Source organism: Nyctereutes procyonoides, unplaced genomic scaffold (assembly GCF_905146905.1).
Source record: "Nyctereutes procyonoides isolate TBG_1078 unplaced genomic scaffold, NYPRO_anot_genome, whole genome shotgun sequence".
Taxonomy (NCBI): domain Eukaryota; kingdom Metazoa; phylum Chordata; class Mammalia; order Carnivora; family Canidae; genus Nyctereutes; species Nyctereutes procyonoides.
Genome location: NW_026575133.1, coordinates 25,627,108 through 25,649,960, shown reverse-complemented (window position 1 = coordinate 25,649,960; position 22,853 = coordinate 25,627,108). Strand labels below are relative to the sequence as shown.

Sequence of the window (22,853 nt, the reverse complement as noted above, 5' to 3'; positions counted from 1 at the left end):
AGCTCAAAGGAGCTTCAGAAAGAAAGGCCAGAGCGAGTAACCATGCTCATCCTTTGGTGCAAAATAGGGACCATCCAACCTCTGCCCTTGAGGAACCAGGAAGCAGGCTTCAGAGGCCCTGTAGGCCAGGGAACCGGAATGGCTGGGCCGGCCAGGTGGGTGGCAGCTGGCGGTGTCCACCCAGGACCCCAAGCCCTCCCTCCCCGCTTCTCACCAGCTGCCTCATTCCTCAGTCTCCGGCCAGAGCGGCGTCCTTCACTCAGAGACTGGCAGAATGTTCTGGCTGTGGGAGTCGCCTGTGAGGCCCGAGGAGTGGAGGGAGCGCCTGTGGAGGATCCTGTTCAGAATCTCTTTGCAGCTTTTGCGGTACTGGTGTCGCAGTAAGGAGTACACGAAGGGGTCGGAGGCAGCCTTGCTGTAGGCCAAGCACTTGGACAGCACCCCCCAGTGGGAGCCGATGGGCACCGAGGCGGACAGCTCCACCAGCCTGCGGAGACACAGGGAGGCCGTTACCCAGAGCACGGCCTCCCGGCCCAGCCTCAGCTTCTCTGGGGCTGCCCCAACTGCAGTTTCCAGCAGCAGCAGTAACAGACGGTGGACATCCACCAGGCACTCGGTTCATTCCAGCTCCCCACGTAACTGGGCACTTTACCCGTGTGACTTCGTGGAGCCCCGGGGTGGGCAGGGGACTATTTCCATTTTAGATGTCCAAGGAGGTTCAGTAATTTGCCTAAGGTCACACAGCCAGTAAACTGTAGAGGCAGGATTTGAACCCAGGCAGGTCTGACTCTGGAACCCAGGCTCACCTAAGACATAGGCTAGTGACTAACAGTGTCCTGGCCACTGCCTTCAACTCGGCTGCTGTCCTGCTGTGTGACCCTGGGCAAGTCATTTCCCTTCCTTGGGCTTTTGGGTTTTATATGAAAAGCAAGGTGGTTGAATAAGACCATCTCTGGGCAGCCCAGGTAGCTCAGCGGTTTAGCACCTGCCTTCAGCCTAGGGCCCGATCCTAGAGACCTGGGATCGAGTCCCGCATTGGGCTCCCAGCATGGAGCCTGCTTCTCCCTCGGCCTGCATCTCTGCCTCTCTCTCTCTCTGTCTCTAATGAATAAATAAATAAAATATTAAAAAAAAAGAAGATCATCTGTACAATGAGAAGAGACTCTTTGCTTCAAATCCAGCTCTGCCCTCCTAAGAAAGTCGCCTGGGAGGGAGGGCTGGGTATAATTTTGCCAGCGTTCTACCAAGCTCAGAGTACGTCTTGCATCAAGAAGAATCTGCAGGTGACAAAGGCCTCCTCCCAGGGCTGTGGTCCTGGTGGCCCTTGGCCACAGCAGCGGTCAGGGTACCCTAAAGTGACCTCATGACCCACGGGAAACACAGCCCATGTATCCAAGGGGTGTTTTTCTGAAAGTCGCCCTGGGCCCCTCAAACGACTCCATTCAGTGGTGCTAATGCCAGCTGTGAGGAAGTACAAGCCTTTTCCTCTGTGTACATGGAATTCCCCCCCAAATCAAGCCACTTATTCTTTCTCAAACGTGTCCAGCGCTGTTGGCCATATTTGGATATTATCCAGCACTGATCTAAGACAGAAAAGGCCACAGCTCGGAGATCCCAAGGTACCCTCTCCATGCCCACTGCCAAATGAGGACACTGAGGCCCAGAGAGTAGAAGGGGTTGCCCAGCGTCACACAGCCCGTAACGAGAGCAGAAGGTCCAGTGCCTGCTTTCTAACTGGGATCTGGCACCTGCATGCTCCCTGGGGCAGGCAGTGGTGGCCCCAGGTTCAGAAAGGACTGGGCTGGGGCTGTCGCTCTGTGCGGCCAACCTGTGTGCTCTCCCTGGCTCTCTTTGGGTCGAGGCTGTTGAGGACTAGTTTACAAAGGGAAGGAGGAGAAAGCTGGTAGGATTCCAGACTCCATTGCAATGCCCCATTCTTTAACAGACCCTTAATGAACCCACTCTGAAGCACCCCCCTCCCACTATTTGGCCTTCTGTTTCCAGAACCAGTGGCTACCCTTGCCCTCTGACCTCGTGGGAGAACGTGGCCTCGTTTCTGCTCGTGTCCTTGTCAGCCCCAAAAGGGAAATGGAGCTGTTAGCATTCAGGAAAGCTGCACTTTGAAGAAACCTATTTTGGGAAGTGATGACTTTAAGGGGACAAAACCCCTGAATTTAGAATTCACACCTAATAATAACAATGAAATAGCTGAATGCCAGCACATTGTTGCTATGTGATGCCAAATGGCTTCTCCAAAATGTCTTCTCTCCTATATGTTGCTAAATTCAGTCTTAACATTTTTGGCTCTCCCGAGAGGACTTATTAAAAGAGCCAAATATCATTAAACCAACCAGCAAGATCAACATTATTATTTGCAAGTTCTGTAGGTTTCACAGTGTAAAATTATTCAGGACAATGTAAAATTTCACCACTAGATAATTAAGAGATAAAAATCTATTTCGTTTGCTTCTCAGAGATTTTATGTAAAGTCTGAATTCTCTGCCTGGTTCAGTAATAATAATTCCCAGCTGCATGTCCCCTTTGGGCAAAATACTTGATGTACACGATCTCTCCTCTTACAATTATCCTGTAGAGTGGATATCATTATTTCCATTTCACAGACAAGGGAATCGAGACTCAGAGAGCCAGTGTCTCCTACACGGAAACCCGGTTCCACCTACCGCTGCCCGAGTCCTGATTAAAGGCCGGCCACTCTGGGCTTCAGATCCAGCAGCGGAGATGGGACAGGATGAACTCTACATCTCTCCCAGCCCGAGAACCCCTCTGCCTCGGTTATGTGCCACCGGGGACGTTGTCACTTGCCCCTGTCCACAGTACAATGACTCCTGCTCTGAAAAGCCCATGTGTGGGGTTTGTCAGGGCCTCCAGGCAAAGAGATGCTTTGATCACCACGGCCCTGGACACTGGCAGCAGGTTCTAGTCAGGGGGAAACATTTATGCTTATGTGTTCAGAATGCACACAGGCCTGCCCTAGATGGCCCTGACGCGGCTCCCCACTCAGGGGCCCTGGGGTGGGAGCCCACACTCTGGGTCAGCAGGACAGCCTGAGGAGGGTGAAGAGGGGCAGGAGCTGCTTTTCCAGCATTCCAGGAGACTCTGCTGCAGGTGGTTCAGGGATGCGCTGTGAGTACCTAGAGTAGCGGGAGACACGCTAACAGGTTGGGGGCCTGTTAACACATCAGAAGCAGAGCACAGAGACCGGTGTTTTTCTGACTTGGGGTGATTCCCCCCTCGCTCCACCAGTCTGACGTGCCCGGCCCCAGTTCTTTGCCCTGTATTTGTTGGGGGAAATTCTTCCAGAAAGCCATGCTCCTCTCTCTCAGCAGAAAGCCCTCTGATCCTGGTGGCTGGCAGGTGTCTGTGCTGGCTGTCACAGCACAGGGACGATGAGGCAGGGAAGCCCCCACCCCCAGGTGTCATCCCTGCCCAGCAGCCTGGCGGTCCTGGTCCCTGGAGGGAGGATGGGGGTACTTTTGCCAGAAGGCCGAGACATTTCTGAACCTTCAGAGCGACCAGTGTCTCCATTCTGCTTGACAGTGAGAATCTCCAGAGAAACTGGGGTGTTCTGGGGTGAGGGCAGGACCAGTAATACAGCAGCCATAGACCAAGCAACCCTTCTGGGTCCCCTGGGGCTCAGGGCTTTGATGGCCACTTCACAAACACTGTCTCATGCCCCTCACCGTGTTCGCCCTACTGTCCGGAGGAGGAGGCCCCGTGGCGCAGTGATGTACCAAGGCCACGCAGCCTGGACATGGAAAAACCAGCATTTGAAGCCTGGTCTGTGGGCGCCAGTGACCAGGCTGTCCCCCCTCACTCCTTGACTCAGTTCCAGGGTACAAAGACCTTTACCTTCAATTCTTACGTATAAAGTAAGTACACCTTCCGTACCCCCATCATCTCTCCTCCTCCCGCTGCCGTGCGCACACACATGCATGGGTATACACACACATACACACACACGCACACACACACACTGTGCACCAAAGGAAACATGGGCCACAGAACATTCTTTGGGAAGCCAGCCTGATGCCTTCCTAAGACTCCTGGAGAACTTGGTTTGTGCATTTGAAGACCTGTAAGTAATAAGCTGACAATTTACATTTTCATGAGACATTAGAATGGAAGGCGTTTTATTAAAAGAATATGAACACTGGACAACCACCTGCATATTAAACCCCTCTGCCATCTACATAATTCCATGACTTTGAAAAGCCATAACAATGGTGCTGTCAGATTCACTAATGCCTCAAAGCCACACTCTGGTGATTTGGGACAACCATAATTATTCGTAAGCATATGTCGCTGCAGAGATAATAGCCTTACGAATGCTTCTAGACATGTGAATTTTAATTCAGAAAAATTTAATTAGAGCTCTTGGATGAGAATCTGTTGCGGATCTTCAGATCCTGTTCAGACACTTGGAAAAAGTCAAATGTGACCCCTCAGGGCTCTAAGGCCACGGGAGTCGGTATGAGTGCGTAGTATAAGGCAGTGACTCCTCTCAAGAGTGAAGGTGGAGATTTCCAAATGTTTTTCACGGTCACGTGACAAGCCCCTCAGGTGCAGGTGCAAGTGGCTCTTTGGTTGGTACAATTGGTAGAACTGCCTTTCTGAAAGGTATTTGCTGCACCATCAGGCATTGTGCCAGCCAAGTCTACTGCCAAAGTTGATGGCCTCTGGGCCCTACTCCAGGTCTATCCAAGCTGCTATCAGCCAGGTGGTCAGTGGTAACCCCATGAGAACCTACCACCTCTTCTACCTGCCTTTACCCCTAGGACCCTGGGTGCTATGTCTGCATTCACCCAGAGATGGTGACGGCATAAGATGCTTGGGCATAAGAAGCCGGACAGGTATCCACCCTGTAGGTGGGCATCTCTGTATTTCCAGTTGCCTAAGCCCCAGGCTTTGGAGATGGAGCATGGTGGCTAGGCTAAACGATTGCCAATATGCTTGACCTTGACCTTTAACCCTTCATTCTGCCAGTTGCTACTCTTGTGACCTTGGGTAACTCATCTCACCTCTCTGAAGCTCTGTAAGATGATGATTCCCATACTTACCTTGCAGGAGAGCTGTACCAGGTACAATCAGGTGTGTACTGGTACCTCCCAGGTGCATTACAGGTGTCCAACAACAGGTGACAGGTGTGGTTCTAAAGACTTCATGGTCTCCAAGAAGGGAAGCTGGAGAACCGATTTGAAGGCCTGAATGGTTCTTGTCGCAAGAATGATGCTTTCCCAAGAAAGTTATTAGCAGATGTGAATGGTGGGGACCCCCTCCCAGCCAGCCAGATCTTCCTGATCAGCTCTAAAAGGTGGCAGAGGTGACAGCAGAAGCCCCTTCCCCTCTCCCACTCTGCCAGCTTCCGGCGTTCACCACGGTGGTCCTGATGTGGACCCACCTTCTTGCCCGCGTCCCCATTTATAAGGTGGGACTGGGTGAAAGTAGTAGGTCCCATGGCTAGGCAGGCACTGCAGGGTGGCGGCAAATAGCTTCCCCGCAGCAGCTCAGTGTCGTGTTTAAGTGACACGGGGACACCTTGCTCCCAACCATCCCCCAAACTGTGTCTTTCTGGTTGTGCGTGGGTCACAGCACAGGGTGCCTTCCTACTTCCTTCTGGGAGGAGAGCAGGAGCCACTGTGTTCTCAGGGGAGAACAAAGGGGTGCAGTGCAGAGGGGCGCAACATGAGACCCCGTGCACGGGCTTTGCTTCCAGGCTGACCCGAGCTGGAACCCCGGCCGAGTCACTGACTGCATCGGGCGAGGCTAAAACATATCTGAGCCTCAGGATGAAATGGGGATGTTATACAGGTATGGACGGTGGCACCGGTCCAGGCACAGAGGGGGACTTAACCAGATTTGTTTCTAAGACAGAGCTGGCTCTTAGCTGTTTCTCTCTGAATCCCACAGGATCGGCCAGTTGCTGCCTCAGTGGTTTTGTCATTTCCATGCACAGGAGTGAGGCAGAGAAGAGCGAGTGGGTGCTGCATCTAGGAGAGTCCCTGGGGCTGCTCCGTGCCTGTCCAAGGCTGGGGTCAGGCTGCCCAGCTCCCTGTGCCTTGATAACCGATGACTTCTGCATTTCCTTCCCTCTCTGTGCCTCAGTTCCCCCATCCGCAGAGTGCAGCTCCCATGGCTTGCCCAGCCCACCCTTGGGAGTGCTGTAGGCTCCAGGAAGATAACATGTGAACAAACTATATAGGGCTCGGAAGGCACAGCCACATCAGGCCCAGCTAACCTGTTGCCAGAACGTAACCCCTAGCTCATGGGCCCACCTTGCCCTACACGCTGCCTCCTGGTACTTCTGAACCTTCATGAAGCTGGGAACCCCACACCTCAGGAAACTGACCCCTGGCAAGTCCACACCTGTCTGAGATTCTGGTTGCCTCTTTAGGGTCCAGACTGCTGCTGAGCTCAATTCACTTGAACCATCATCAGCCAAGCACTTGGCGGTTGGAGAGACACACAGATGTTTACTGCCCCCAGGAGACCCTGTGCTGGGTGAACAAGGAGGTGACTCCTTCCTCCCGAGCTCTGGAACCCTCCAGGGCCCACCCCTGCCCTGTTGCCTGAGATTTTGCCTGTCCCAGGGCAGAGTGGCTCTCCATAAGGCCTGCTGAGGGGCAGTCAGCTGGTTTGAGCCCATGAGTACTGTGTGATGATGGTTTAATGTCATGTGTCAGCTTGACTGGCCATAGGTGCCTCAATTAAACATTCTTTCCAAATGCACTTAGCATCTGAATCAGTGGACTCAGTAAAGTGAATTGCCCTCCCCAACTGGGTAGGCCTCAGCCAATCCACTGAGGACTTGAACAGAGCCAGAGTCAGAGGAAAGAGGAATTCACCCCCTTTTTCTCTGCCTCACTGATTAAGCTGGAATATCTCATCTCAGCTTCTCTAGCCCTTGGGGTCAGGACTTTTACCACTAGCTCTCCCAGGTAGTGGGGTCTTCAGATTTCCAGAGTTTCTGGCTTACAGAGGGCAGATTGTGGGACTACTCAGACTCTCTCTCTTCTATCTATCTATCTATCTATCTATCTATCTATCTATCTATCTCTCATCTATGTATCTATCTACCTACCAATCTATCCTACTTGTCTGTTTCTCTGGAGAATCCTAGTAAACATAGTCATTTGACAAGCCTTGGTGATCTTCTCTGACCATGCCCAGCACACACCTGGAGCCCAGAGAACTCCCTGCATGTGATGAGCACGCTGGCATATGTCCATCTCCCTTGGGTGTGCCTGGGGCCTCCAGTGACCATAAACACTACACACCTCCTCAGGATCTCTTCTCCCCTCAGTCACTGGAGAGGTGTGGATGGGGTAGGTGGTTCTAAGAGGAGTATAATTCCATGGGGACTGTCTGCCAGCCATCAACTGCCCTCCCTGCTTGATGTCCCCTCATTCAAGTCCTCTAAGAGCCTCTGCCTCAGTGTCCCTGATGTGGTGGAGGGAGACAGTGATTTGGGCACTCCAGAGATGCTCCTAGATAAACTCTGATATTGAGTAGGACACTGTACAGAGAAGGAAGTGAGGCTGAAAATTCTGAGCACTCTGGCAGCACAGCAGGGATGGGGGTTCCAAGAGCTTCCTGGTCAGTGAAGGATGGGTAATATAAGCAGCTAGGGGTCACGGACAAGATGGTGCTGGGAGAAAAAGCATCAGGACACCTCATACCTCAGGCCTCTCTGACTACAGACCAGGGCTGTCCAGCAGGAAGAGAAGGCAAGTCACGGTATGAAAAGGTGCAGGTGAAATTAATTTTAATTGTATAGTTTATTTAATCCAAGATATCACCATTCATTATGGAATCAATACAAAAAGTGTATATATTCATGCCATGGAAGCCCAGTGTGCATTTTACACCTACAGTGCTGACAGTGCTTTCAATTCAGACAGGCCATGTTCAAATGCTCTAAAGGAATCTGTGACTGGTGAACACCACCTAGGGCTATAAACCTGGCTCATGCTGTTCCTTCTGCTTGGATTGTCCCTCCAGTATAACCAAATCCCCTTCACAAGCCTCATCCAGGAAGCTCCAGCTGAGAAACCTCGCTCCTGCCTCAGAACTACTGGACCCTAATCCCTGTTGGATGGCATGACATGGTGTTTTGTCTGAGTGAGAGAGCCATATCTATAGGGTCAGTGTCCCCACCGAGGGGGCCTTCTACAGGACCTCACCAACCCATGCCTCCTCTACAGGGTCTTTTTTATGCTCTGCACAGAAAAGGTGTTGGAAAAATGTGTGCTGAAATGAAAGGAGGGAATGTTTGCATATTTCATGAGGTTTGCTTTGGATGGTTCCTTTGTTCACACAAGAAAGCCAAGACAGGAGCCAGGTGGGCTGGTGGCAGCGGGGAAAAGAGAGTATCTTCAGTAAATGGTGCTGGGAAAACTGAACAGCCACATGCAAAAGAATGAAACTGGACTACTTTCTTACACCACTCACAAAAATAAACTCAAAATGGATTACAGACCTAAATGTCAGACCTGAAACCATAAAATTTCTAAAAGAAAACACAGGCAGTAATTTCTCTGACATCAGCCGTAAAAACACTTTTCTAGATCTGTCTCCTCAGGCAAGGGAAACAAAAGCAAAATTAAATTATTGGAACTACACCAAAATAAAAAGCTTCTGCACAGCAAAGAAAACCATCAACAGAGTGACAAGGCAATCCACAGAATGGGAGAAGATATCTATAAATGACATATCCAAAAAGGGGTTAATATTCAAAATATAAAAAGAACTTCTACAACTCAATACAGGAAGAACAAATAACCCAATTAAAACATGGGCTGAGGACATGAATAGGCATTTTTCCTAAGAAGACAAACAGATGGGCAACAGACACATGAGAAGACTCTCAACATCACTCATCATCAGGGAAATGCAAATCAAAACCACAATGCGGTATCACCTCACACCTGTCAGAATGGCTGGAATTAAAAACACAAGAGATAACAAGTGTTGGTGAGGATGTGGAGAAAAAAAACGACAACCCCCCACCCTGTATAGTGTTGGTGGGAATGCAAACTGGTGCAGCCACTGTGGGAAATAGTGTGGAAATTCCTCAAAAAAATTAAAAATAGAATTACTGTATGATCCAGTAATTCCACTACTGGGTATATATCCCAAAGAAAATAAATACACTACTTTGGAAAGATATGAACACCTCTGTTTGTGGCAGCATTATTTATAATAGCCAAGATACGGAAGCAGCCCAAGTGTCCACTGACTGCTGAACAGATAAAGAAGATGTAGAGTATATGCAGTGGAATAGTATAGTCATAAATAAAAAGAATGAAATCTTGCCATTTGCAACCACATGGATGGAACTAGAGAATATAATGCCCAGTGAGACAAGTCAGTGAGGGAAAGACAAATATCTTATGATTTCACTCATATGTGGAATTTAAGAAACAAAACAAAACAAAAAACACAAAGAAAAAAGAGAGAAAAAACAGACTCTGAAATACAGGGAACAAAGTGGTGGTTGCCAGAGGGGAGCAGTGGGTGGGGGATGGGTGGGGGGAATGAGTGAAATAAAGGGGATCAAGACTACACATATCATGACAAACACGGAGAAATGTGTAGAGTTGTTGAATATTATACACCTGAAACTAATATAACACTGTATATACTTCAATAGAAAAATAAAATTAAAATTTGCCACCACCACCCCTCAAAAAAAAAAAAAAAGAAAAGAAAAGAAAAGAAAATCAAGGCAGGAGCTGGCTAGGTGGTGGCAGTGGGGCTAGGAGAGGCTTCACCAGAGCCGTATTTTGTATATATGAGGTTTCCTGGGCATAGCTTTTCCTCCTTAGTACGTTGCCATTCATCCCCATAAAAGATGAACAGTTTTGCGAATATTTTTAAAAACCCCAAATGCATCAAATCCATTTGGAGGGAACATATTGCATTCTGAATCTACCATCAATTTTACTGAAACGTTATTTTCTGGGCACCATTAGAGGAACCAAGCTATAATCAGAAAAAAAAAAAAAGGAAATTTTGTTGGGAAATGAGATTAAACCAGAGAAAAATCCGATAGTTTAAAGCTGGAGCCACATTACCTATTCTCCTCTGAGGGTTCAAGTTCCCGTCATTAGCCCACCGGTCCCCTTCCCTGTGGGATCTGAGAGGAGAGGCGTCTGCCTGCTGTCCCCACCTGATGCCTCATGCCTCCTTGGATTTAATCCCCTCCCTGCACGAACCACCCAGTCACAGGCTGGCCCAGGTGTGGCTACAAGTACGAGGGAGGGAGTGCCAACCACCGACGTCATCCACACCGGGCCTGTGCTGCCCACGTCCCTATGTTCCAAGCCCTCCAATCCTCAAACAACCCTAAGGGGCAGGCACTGTTGATTTCAGTGGGAAGCCAGAGGCTCAGAGAGGTGACATCAGTGGCCCAAGGTCACACAGCAGGAGTAAGTGCAGCTGTAGTTTGAGCCCAGGTGGGCATTTTCCAGAGCCCGTGCTGTAACCACCCTGTGGCCCGGCCCCCTCAGCCCTCGGATGGCAACAGAAACCCACCTTCCTGTTACTGCCTGGGCTTCATGTCCCCTGGAAAACCTGATCCTTGCAAACTCTGGCATCCTGCCTGGATGTAGTGCATCTAGACCAAGGGTTCTCCACCAGGGGTGACGCTGGTCCCCAGAACAGTGTCTGAAGACATTTCTAGTTGTTAACCGGGGAGCAGGAGGGAAGTAGTGGTGAGCAGTGGGTAGAAGACACCGTGCTGCGAACACCTACAAGGCACAGAGCAGCCCCACCACAAAGGGAGTTCCACCAAAATGTCAGCAGTGCTGAGGTCTAGTGGACGGTTCTAGAAGGAAGAACATGGCTGTGCTCTGCCCAGATCAGACCTATGCAGGGACCTGCAGACCGACCTAGGGCCTACATGTAAAGTGAGATTTCCGTCAGAGGAAGCAGCTGTGAAGAGACAGTGGAAGATGCTCCCAGAGGAGAAGAGATGGGGGCTGTCGTGGGGGAGCCAGGCTCACTGTCTGCACATCGGCAGGGCCCCTGGGGGGGGGACAGATGTTCTCCTGCACCAAAGGAAGCAGATAGCTTTCTACAGGGCATCAGATGTCGGCTCAGGATAAGGATGGACGGAGACACTTGGCTACCGTGGGCTCCTCCTCCCCAGAGCAGGCAAGGCCACCCCGGGGTGGACAGTCAGGCAGGAGTCTTTCCCCCTGCCAGCTGAGGATGCTGGGATGCTGGCTGTGTTTTTTCCAATTTCTCTCTCTCTCTCTCTCTCTCTCTCTCTCTCTCACACACACACACACACACACACACACACACACATATGCAGATCCCACCTCCCTGGCTCAACATCCACCTCCTAATCAAACACCAAAGTCTCTTTTTATTGTCAGCTTCCCGAATAGTTAAGCCATTTTGGATATAGAGTTGTGAGTCTTTTTTCCTCCCTCCAGTGTGCAAAACTGATGGGATAATGCTTTTTTTCTGGCTAAAGCACAAGAGAGAAATCCTGCAGGTAGAGCAGGGTGGCTTTTGGAATGCACAGCCCTGTGGCCAGTGAGCTGCAACTTGCAGCATGATGGGGTTGTGGGGGACGGATGGGAGTGAAGGTGGCAGGCTCCTGGCTAACAGGCAGGAGCTCCCCAGAGTGGTGAGATAGGCAAGCCTACCTGGCTGGGCACAGAGTGGGCTCCTGCTCCCTGTGCAGAGGGCAGATGGCACCTGCTGTGGACCAGGGTGTCCAGGTTGAGAATGCCTGGGGGTGAGGCCACACCGTGCTTGATGGGCAGTAGTAACCTAACCAGGGCAGGGCGTCTTCCTCCCTCCATTCTCCTGTTTCCCTTCCTTTGGGGCCTCTTGGGGCTGGGGCCGAGGCTAAAGGGTTAGATGATGTGATTTGGGAATCAAGGTGGGGAATCATTTCCATCCCTTCTGGTTCCGAGGGCCAGAGAGAAAAAGCATGTGCTTCTCACCACTCTCACCAAACCTGTCAAGTTCACTGTCACCCGTGACACACCTGCTGGAAACCTGCATCCAAGAGAGGTCGGTGACCATTTCAGGCCACACGGGCCCTGATTTGCCCTCCCAAACCCAAGTCCCACTGGTCGGGCTCACCTGGTGATCACATAGGGTGCAAAGCATACGAGGAAGGTCCCTATGAAGGTGCTGATCTTCTTGGTAGCCCGCTGCCGCCTCCTTTTCTGCTCCTCCAGACAGCGTTCCCGCACACTGCGCATGAGAGAGAGGAAGACGACTTGCTATCAATGAACGCAGGCAGGGCTGTGAGTGCAGGGACTCAGGGAAGAGCCAGGGAGACCCGAGGTCGAGTCCTGGCCGTAGGTGCGTGGCCTGGGACACATACATGAGTTTGGACATGTGCATGGCATTGCCAAGCCTCAGTGTCATCCATAAAATGTACATGGTCATATAATAAAATGCCCTCAGGGGCTCATTTGAGAATTAAATGCAAAAAGCACACAGATGCATGAAATGCATTCAATGCATAAAGCACATAAAGCAATTAGCATGGTGCCCAAGTGGAAAGAAATATAAATCCTCATTATTACTATTCACGAACTCCACTGGTCACCTGCTGTATGCCAGCCCCAGAGTCCACATTCTCTAAGTAGTAAATCTAAATCTTGTCTTTACTGATATTCATCGTGCCGGGTGGGTTTTACCTGCCAGGTGGGTTTTTCCCTCCCCTGTTTTACAATGAAGAGTATGAGCTCAGTGAAGCCAACTGGTTTGCTCAGCTGGTAAATGGAGACAGGATTTGAACCCTTGTGTGTGTTTCTCAGAAGCTCGTCCTTTCTACCTGGGGTGATACAGACTCCGTGCATGCAGGGTGGCACAGGGATTCCTTTCCTCCAGCCTTCAGCGCTGTGTCTTTCATCCCAAAGCCTCAGCCCTGTCTGGAGCTACAGACCCTATCTTATGGGGTCACAGGGTGAAGTCACTTGTTTCCTTCAGGGACCAAGCTCAGTGAAGCTAAGACTCCCAGGTCTCTGGGAAATCAGGGACACAGCTTTGAGGATGGAATCAGGAGCTTGCTGCCTATGCTTCTAACCACATCCTCATCCTGACTCTACTTGCTCCAGGGCCTTTCGAGAACTCACATCTCCCACCAACTGAGAGAAGTGGTTCATGCCACCCTTTCCTGTAGCCACGGGGTAATTCATGAACACCAGCGAGCTGTCCATTGCCACTGTCAGAGTCCAAGGGGCAGGTCCAGCCACAAGGTTCCACATGCTCCAACCCATGGGTTTCCATGTGGGCAGGTGTTTCTGCTGTTTATTTTTAAAATAAATCACATCATTCCAAAAATGAACAAGGAGAAAGACCACAGAGTGAGTTGCCCAGGAAGTGGGGATAATCTGGCAAGAACGAGGCCTGTTGTGCTGCAGAGACCTCACTCCAAATTTAGGCCAGTCTGTTCAAGGAAGGCAAGGAGTGGAGAGAATGTGCATGAGCCGGGTTCACAGGCAGCATTAATGCCAGGGCAGCCTCCCCTTCCTTCCACAAGAACTATCATCTTAACACCGAATCAGAACTCTTCTTCACCATATTTCTGATCGCAGATGGACAATTCCACATTAGATTGGATTGAAGGCCCCTGAAATTCTTGCAGGACTTTTCCTCCTTGACTTGGAATGTAGAGTTGGGAGCTGGAGTTTGGTGTGGTACAAACAGGTTTCACACTCGTTGTAAAATTATTAAAATGAAATGACATTACTAATTCATTTCTAATAACTAATATTAGTAACAACTCGCATTTCTTGAGACTAATCCATCCCATTTTAGATACTTTGATGGAGTTTCATGGGTGTCGGTTTATTTGAGGCTCTCAACATCTTTATATATTGAGGACTGATACAACTATAATCTTTTTTTAATTTAATTTTATTTTTTTTTGCCTCATAAGCAGATGAGGCACAGAGAGGTTAAGCAACTTGCTCAAGGCCACACAGCCGGTGAGTAGTGGTGAGTGGTGATAGGATGACCAACTTGTCCTGGGTAATCGGGACTGTCCTGGTTTTAGCACTAAAAGTCTTGCATCCTGGATGCTTTGCATGGGACTGGCCCTGTTTTAAAATGGAAAGTCCCACATCTGAGAACCCCCTCCACCTAGAGCAAACCAGGACAGTTGGTCGCCCTAGGTGATGGCAGGATCTGAACCCAGGCCATCTGACTCTGGAGGCTTCAGTGTCATCTCCCAACTAGTGTGCGTGTGTGTGTGTGTGGGGGGGGGGTCTCTTCACAAACCCTTTGGGAGGCACCAGGGCATCATCTTATCCAGAAAACCTGAAGAATACAGCTGATGGAACAGGAGGACTGGGGTGTTATGCCTGAGGTCACACAGCAAACGTCGGTCTTAATCTCCTTGCTCTCCATTTATACTTGGGTCTCTGCAGAGTCTCCTACCAATGTCTTCTGGCTCCTGTGACGTGTGCATGATATGGGTGGGCGTGGAGAGAAGGTACAGGTCCTCACCCAGGAGGTCTGGGTGCAGTGAAATAACCGATTTATCTTGGTTTGCCTGAGATTGTCCTATTTTAAAACTCAAAGTCCTGTGTCCTAGGAGAGCCCTATCAGTACTCGGCAAACCAGGACTATGGTCACCCTAGGGCACAGCATGTTTGGTATATTCTCCATAACATAGGCCCATTTGTTTTAATATTATTTCCCCAAAAACATTCATGTAATTGAGTTGAGAATTGCTAGATTTGGGACATGAGCTGGGTGTCCTGAGCCATCGCGGCACACTCACCCCATGAGAGAAGTAGAGCATTCTAGGCCTCTCCTAAAAAAAAAAAAAAGCACGGAATTCATATAAATGCCTAAACAAGGGTACCCCAAGGAAGCTGATGATGGCACTGGGCCCCCCCTCCAATCTGTGACCCTGACGATGTTATCCATTTCTCAGATGCTTTAGAATAACCCTAATGAGTGAAAGAGCTCTGGATTAGATGTCCTAGTCCAAGCTCTGCCCTCCTTGCTATGTGGCCTTGGGGAACTCACTCAGTCTCTCTGAATCTGGTTCCTCATTGATCCACGGGGAATTTCATAATAGCCATAACTGGAGTTACCATTTGTCAGGGACAAAAATCACTCATCAGGTCCCAAGCTCTTGAGGAGTGAGGAGCTCCCTCCGGCACCGCCCGCAGGGACTGAGCTCACCGCCGAGGAGCTGACCACCCAGTTGTCTCCCCTCTCCTTGCTGCGCCAGATAGTCCTCCCTTAATGACACAATGCAGACTTAAAAGCAGATACTGGTAAAAGCTTCGGAGGTCTTTGGGAGGATAAACAGACACATTTCAGTGACCGTACAAGAATAAAGTAGACGCTGTACAGGCTAGAATGATCAGCGTCATGACTGTACACTGTAAAAATCTATGGGGAATAATTTTAACTGTTCTTGCAAAGCTTTGTACAGGAGGAAGAATTAAATCACAAGCTCTCTGCAGACATGTTATATCTGTGGCTGCCCTCGGTGCAAAGCTCAACATCTAACATCCAGAAACCCCCTAATCAGTGTGTGTTGTACAAAGTGATGAACCCTTAAAAAGACATCTTAGAAAATTAAGTCTCAATCATTTAAGTGACCTCCTCAAAAGAGATGATGGGAGAAACCTGTTCTGAAACAGACTTTTTAAAGTGAGCCTTAGAAACCTTGAGCAGATTGAATAAAGCAGTCTTGTCAATGGATGAAAGGCCATGAAAGCTTCCACTAGCCTGGAGTCCTTTTTTGTTAATGGTGTGGTAGGAAGCATGTGGCACCAGAGCCCGGCTTCTGGATTCAAACCCAGGCTCCACCATTTAATTTCTGCGTGGCTTTAGGCAAGTTATACAACCTCTCTGTTCATCAGCCTCCTCATCTCTAAAATGATAGTTCTAAAAAAATAAATAAATAAAAAATAAAATGATAGTTCTAAGAGTATCTATCTCATAGGGTCTTACTGAGATTAACATCCAAAATGTACCTAGGACAGTGCCTGACTCAGCCCTCAATAAATAGCAACCGTGATTATTATCTATTCAACATGTTTATTGAACAATTACTATGTTCCAGTACTATCTTGAACTCCAAAACCACAGGGCTCCCTCCCATTGCAAAAGTTTTTCTTTCTGCCCTGTGCATTTGTGAGAGACAGACAGGAAGAAATAGCTGCAACCAAGGGCTGTTCCAGAGGAGGTCTGAGCTGACTCCTGACTCTTGCGCTGGCTCTGTGACCTTCTCTGGCCTCCAGGAACCCAGTGGAAGCTGTCTTAATGACTCCTGGCATACCACGGGGGTGGTGGATGTTGTGTCTGGGTTAGCATCCACATGGGCCTAGTCATGTCTCTGCTCTGAGACAGACTGGCTAGACCCCACAGTCACACAGTCACGTGTAGTATGGGGAACCCCCTCATCTACCCAACCCAGCTCACAGATGGAGAAAATGAGGCTCAAAGCAGAGAGCAATGGGCCCCCCTCCCCTAGAGAGTGAGATGCTGGAAGAGCCAGCGCCCCATTACTGGCGCTCCTGGTCAGGAACCACACTGCTGCTTCCCTGAACACCTGCAAGAGGATGGATCCATCTCCCCTGCCCAGAGATCTCCTGATTACCAGGTGAGGCCGGGAGGATGTCAGAAGGAGGGCAGGGCGGCCATGCAACCCTCTTGCTTATCATTATTGTTAAGCACAATATGAGAGCAGCTCACCTGCACCCAGAACAAAATAATAAAATCACTCTGCACTTGCTCTCATTTTTCCCCCACCATAGCTTTGCAAAACTGAGCTCTTTGAAATCTTGTAGCCCTGTGAGCTACAGTTTGATTTGCAGATGAGGACACAGAGGGCCAGCAGGGTTTATGCCATGCCCAGGGTCCCACAATGAGTTCAGGACAGAACCAGGACTCCTGACTTCAGGATCTGGGGTATCTCCCCCAGATCCCACTGCCCTCCACAGGATCCCAGAGCAAGAAACAAGCTGCATCTAGCCACACTAATGCATTCTCCAGATATTTCTGGGCACAGGAGTAGCAGCGGGAGTCCTCAGACTTATAAGCCGAATCGTAGATTCATAGGGCGAGGGGCTCCAATTTCCCTTGGCCAGCAACATTCGACCAGAGTACAAGCAAGCGCATCAGAGTGGGGGTTCCCAAGGGCTGCCACAGGACACAGAGCTTCCCTGTGACAAAGAGATGGCCTTTCCGGCATTGTGACATGTGGGGCCAAAGAGATGTTCCCTGGTAGGCGTCAATAAATGGCAGAGGGGACAGAGAAGGCTGGGAATATCTGAAGTGAATAAATGAGGCAATCACGGCCAATATCTTCCAGTCCCAGACACCTCCAGGCCCAACACAATGGTCTGAGCCCTGAAAGGGCCTCAGATGACTGCAGACGGTCCAGAGCGCATGCTCCAAGTGCTCCCAGGGTAATCCAGATTTGTTTCCTGGCTTTTAAAAGAACAAAACAAAAGGCAAGGGAACAGGCTGACCAATGGGGGAGCAGACCTTGAGTTTGGGGTCAGGACACTAGTGTGAAAATTCATGTCCTCAGATCTCACAAGAGGGGGGCCCTGTGCTGGGCCCTGGAAGGTGAGGGGACGACGCCCCTCCCCACGAACTGAAGACTTCACATGCCCACCCAGAGCCCACGTCGCCGATTCCACGTCAGGCCCCAAGTACGTGGAATACAGAACTCCCCCCTAGATGCCCCGATCCTGCTTTTGGGACGTGAACAGGCAATCTCCCTGAGGGTGGACAGGGCCATGTGTGCTCGGCTCGAGGCTGAGGCGGGAGTAGAACCAGGGCTGGGAGGAGAGGCAGGGGCTGTGTGCTCGGTGCCCCCCACCACGGATGGGGCTGAACTCCACGGAGCCCGAGAAGTCTAAATTTGAACCCAGCCTTGCAGCGCATTTTAAATGTATACTTGTCAAGGTAGGAGGACAGAACATATTTCATTTAACAGTTTGTAGGCTTAATTTAGAACTTCTAAATATTTATATAGATGGTGAGCCTCTATTTGCACTTTTGTCCCATCCATAAATCTTAGGGGCAGAACGGGGCACACATTTTGGCTCGAGCCACATCCTTGATCTGTTAAATTAGGCAAGTGGCCTCCCCTCCTTCCCCGGGTCTCCTAATTTCCTCCCCTGTAAAGCCAAGGGCACAGTGAGGTTGTCTCCATGGGCCCTTCCATCTCCAATGCCACAGCTCGGACACCCCCTGGGGCGGGCACCTACCCAACCCTCAGTAGACCCTGGTCACAAGGAGGAGTGTGCTTTACCAACTGTGAAATCACAGACCCGTGCCAGTGAGCGGCGGACCCCCAGCTGGACCAGGAGAGCAGGGAGGCCACCTCGGTGCCCCAACGCCCCACCTATGTCCCACGCAGGTGAAAGCCCATGCCTCTGGCAGCACCAGAGAGAGGACCCACTATTCCTAGTCCGGAGCTGTGGTTTGGGAGAACAGAATGTAGCAAACTGAGCAGTTGGAGGACCAGGTGGGAAAAAAATATTAGCAATTCCTAATTGCTTTATGCATGTCGCAACTTGGAAAGCCACCTCAGGAAGACTGGAGTGGGGAATGCCTCTCAGGACAGATTTAATTTAAAACAGAGGGTCCCTGATCTTCTGGCAGTATTGAAACAAAGGAGTCCAGCCTGTCTCTCGCGGCGTTAAACACTCTGTGGGAAGAGCAGACACCGACAGGGAGCTTTCTGACAAACGTCACCCTGGGCCTCAGGGAACTCAGAATGGTCCCTTCTAATTAAGTCCCAGGAGGCCATTAGTGTGGTGGCTGTTAAAGAAAACTTCCAGTGAGCAAAGACTCCACCTGCTGTCCTGGCTGTCCAGATAAGGAGGCCTGGCTTCTGCTGATCCCCAGGTGCCCCTGGCTGTCAGCACCAAACCAGCCCAGGAGCCTTGGCTGATCTTTCTAGAGCCTTCGTTCCTAGGGCTTGGACGTTCAAGGGGCAGCCTTCTCCATCTGACAGAGCTAGATCGCAATTTCTCATTTGTGGGGAGGAAGAGTTTGGGGCTGCCAAGAAAACAGGCTGTGGATCAGCTGTCAGGAAGCTGGTGCCCTCCTCTGTGGCCCAACACCCACCCTCTTGCTCTGGGGACTCGACTCCGCACAGAAGGCAGGCTGGGTTCACTGAAGGGACAGTGCTGTCACAGCTGCCCATTATGCTGTCACCTCAGGCCAGCCCTCGGCCAGCGGAGCCTGTCTGAACTGGCCGGGGGCCATCCCTGCCTCAGCAGCCCTTCTCCCCGGTACAGACTAGCACTGTTCCTTGGTGCCCCAGGGACCCATGGCACTGGGAGAAGGGGCTCCTGACAGCATCCTGGGGCTTAGAAGAGGTCAGGGTTCCCCCAGAGGGGAACAGAGGGAACAGAGGAGACTGGAGGGCAGCAGAGCAGCAGCCTGGAGTCGGTGACAGATTTGCAAGTTGTGCAAGAGTGGAGACGGCCCTATATCCCAAATGGGCTGACTCCTGTTCTGGAACATGGATGGGCAGCACGGATGGGATTTGTGACTGGTCTGAATGAGAACTGATTCCTTTCCTGGCTCAACCCCTTCTCTGCTTAGACTCCTGGTGGGAGGGCCTCCGATAGGAATCCTTCTAGTCCTAGTTGTTCAGCAACATTGCCTATTGCTTCTAAAAGAGCCCCCGTCAAGTCCTAGGGATGCACCTTCTAAAGCAAGGTCCCCACACCCCGGGAGATGCAGTTGTGACTGCACAATATTACCATAAGCGACACTGAACCATAAACAGACACGGGCAGGGAATGAGCCCAGATCTTTGTGGGCAGTGTGCGCATGCATGTCACCTGTGACAGGTGCACATGTGCTGGCTCGTCCGTTAGACATGCAGTTTACACATGAACACACGCGACTGTTCATATGCCCTGGTGTCCTTGTGCTATTGGTCATTCATATAACACACTGTCCATGATCCCATGGAGAAGACTGGAAGGCTGGAAGCTTTGGCCCAGCACGTAATGAGGAAGGGTCATTCTGGGGAGAAACAATGAACGCACACATGCCTCCCTCTGCACGTGCAGACACAGTGAAGTTTAAGGGCTCTTCTTTCTGTTGCTCATGGGCAGAAATGACTCACATTGAATGAACCCTTGCTCAGACCGACACATCCGGTCTGTCCCCCTCAGCCATGAGCTTGCTTCTCCCCGGGGGGGGAGGGGCATTCGCATGCTAAGGACCCAGCTCCCTCTCACTGCCCCCAGCCCCCCCCCCTTCCTCAAGGAGCTCTCTGTCTACCTCACTTTCTGTGCCATCTGGAAGCCAAAGCCTGGTACCGTAGGATCCTGGGTGACAGAAGGGAAGCCTGCCCTTCCCTGGAACGTTGAGATACAGAAGAACAGTCCTTAGAGACACCACCAGCCATTTCCTTCCTTGATTTGCTAGCCTCATAAGGAAAACCCAGGTGAGCTCAGGACACCTCAGCTAAGAGTTTCTTCCTTTCTTCCCGGAGATGCTCCAGGGGATGGCGTGAGTTCCCAGGGCGTACCTGCACCTGAACTGCCCACCCCGACCTGCCTTTCTCAGACGGCAGCCAGGTGAGCAGGAGGTGGTGTGGGCAGGTTTTGTGCCAGGAGCCCTGTGGGTGATACTGCCCCTCTGCAGGGGCCTCTGACCTCCAAGTCTGGGAAACGCAGGACAGTGCCATTTGGCAAGGGCGGGAAGAGACATCCCCCCTCCTCCAGCTCCCTTAGATGCTCTTTTCAGGACCCACAGAGGAAAGTGCAGCCCGAGGACTCTCTCTCACACAGGATCAGGAGACAGAGGCAGCATCAGACACCAGAGAAAGGAAGGACCCAGAAGAGCAGCACATTCTCACTCCAAGAGCTCTCGAGGGGCTCCCCGGGCGCCTAAGCCACACTCTCAGGGCCCGCGTGGAGCCTTTTAAAGGACTCAAGCAGCCAGCAGAGACCACTGCCTGCCTTCCGCATGCTGGCTAAGGTGGAATCCGCAAACACACGGAAGAAGGATAAGCAATCCAACAAAGTCCTGACGCCGCTTTCTTCCGAGGCTTCAAAAAACGTACATACCATCTCACCCACGTTTTTGGTGGCCCTGCTTTGTGGATGCTCTAAGCCCCTGTCTCAAGACCCACAGCCCCGGTCCCCCCCACCCCCACTTCCACCTGAGCTTCCCGAAGAAAGAATGGAGGCTCCATAGCCAAGGGACCTGCCCGAGGCTGCACGCTGGGGCGTCGGGGGCGCACAGGGACCCCCTACCTCCCACCAGGGGCCCTCCCACGCTCCCCCAGCGCCCCCCTCACCTGGGGTGGATGTCCACGAGCAGCACGAGCGTCTGCATGGTGATCACGTCGATGCGCTTGCAGTGGAAGCGAGCCACCTTGAGCACCTTGAGGTACGTGCAGCAGAGCACGACGAAGGACAGCAGGAAGCTGAGCGCGTGGAAGGCGCCCGTGAAGACGGCGAAGCGCAGGCGCTCGTCCGGCCGCCGGCTGCACAGCGTGCACGACGCGTACAGCTGGTGGAAGCCGAGCCAGGACAGGGCGAGCGCGGCGGCGGGGAAGGCGAGCGCGTGCAGCCACGTGTAGGCCACCATGAGCGCGGCGTCGCGGAGGCGCATCTTGGCGCGGTAGCTCAGCGGGAAGACCACGGCCACCCAGCGGTCGATGCTGAGCGCGGCCATGCTGAGCATGGAGTTGGTGGCCAGGAAGGTGTCGAGGAAGGCGGCCAGGCGGCACAGGCGGTCCCCCGCGGGCTGCCGCTGCGCCACGACGCCGGCCAGCGTGAGCGGCATGTTGAGCACGGTGCACAGCAGGTTGCCGCACGTGAGGTTGAGGGTGAAGAGCGCCGGCGCCTGGCGGCGGATGTCGGCGCTGTGCAGCAGGCACAGCAGCACCAGCGCGTTGGACAGCAGCGAGACGCCCATCGTGCCCACCAGCAGCCCCGCCAGGCCCGCGTCCCACGAGTTCATGGTGCGCGCCCGCCGCGGGCGCTCAGGGCCCGCCACCCGTCGCCATGGCGCCCCCGCCGCCGCCGCCCCGCGCCCCCCCGGCCCCCCGGCCCCCGCCGCCGTGCGCCCCGCGGCCCTCACCCCATCCCTACAGGCGCCGGCCGCCGCCGCCGCTGCCGCCGCGCAACCACCGGCTCTGCGGTCCCGCCCGCGCCCGCGCCCGCGCCCGCGCGCTCTCCCGGGCTGCGCTCCTCTGCCCTCTCCCGCTGCTGCTCTCTCCGTCTGCCTCTCCCACCCCCAATCTTTCTCCTCCCCTCCCGTGGTCCTCCCCCCTCCTCCTCCCTCGCTCTCTGGAATCTGGCTGCTGCTATCACAGAAATCCCCGCTGATGCGCGCGCGCGCGCGCGCACACACACACACACACACACTCACACCCAGAGAACCAGCCCTGAAGGCTCCGCTGCAGGTGATTGGCTCCCGGTCGCTCCCCGCCCCTCCAGCCCTCCCCTCCGGGTGTCCGAGACAGGCTGGGTCCAGGAAGTCTGTCTGAGAAAGGCGGCCGGCTGCCCCGGCACCTGCACGCTTCGGTCCCACCTGTCCCAGGCCGAGCAGCAGCCCAGCCAGACCTGGACGTGGAGGGCCGGGCTGAGCTTCGCAGGGCGGGGGCGCTCCTCCCTCTCCGGGCTGCGCTGGGGGAACTCGGGGAGGCTGCCTCGGCCCAGAGGGCTGAGAGCGAAGGAACCCACATTCCTCCATCCTGCGTGGCCAAGGGCCTGGCTCCAGGGCACCTGTGGTGCTCTCTTCCCATCACCTTCCAGCCAGAGCTGCTCAAGTCTGCGGGGGGATGCTGGGGGGATGCAGGGGCTCGCTGTGACAACCTCTGGGCATCCCCTCTGCCAGAATAG

General features: G+C 52.4%; 1 protein-coding gene across 1 annotated transcript; it reads right to left on the bottom strand.

Annotated features, from left to right (window-relative positions):
- Nucleotides 1-255: 255 nt before the first annotated feature.
- Nucleotides 256-21,969, bottom strand: GPR26 (G protein-coupled receptor 26). Its single transcript, XM_055345922.1, has 3 exons — nt 21,302-21,969; nt 12,124-12,237; nt 256-487 (listed from the first exon to the last, which is right to left on the bottom strand). The coding sequence occupies exons 1-3, from the start codon at nt 21,967-21,969 to the stop codon at nt 256-258; spliced, it is 1,014 nt and encodes a 337-aa protein (XP_055201897.1).
- Nucleotides 21,970-22,853: the final 884 nt, after the last annotated feature.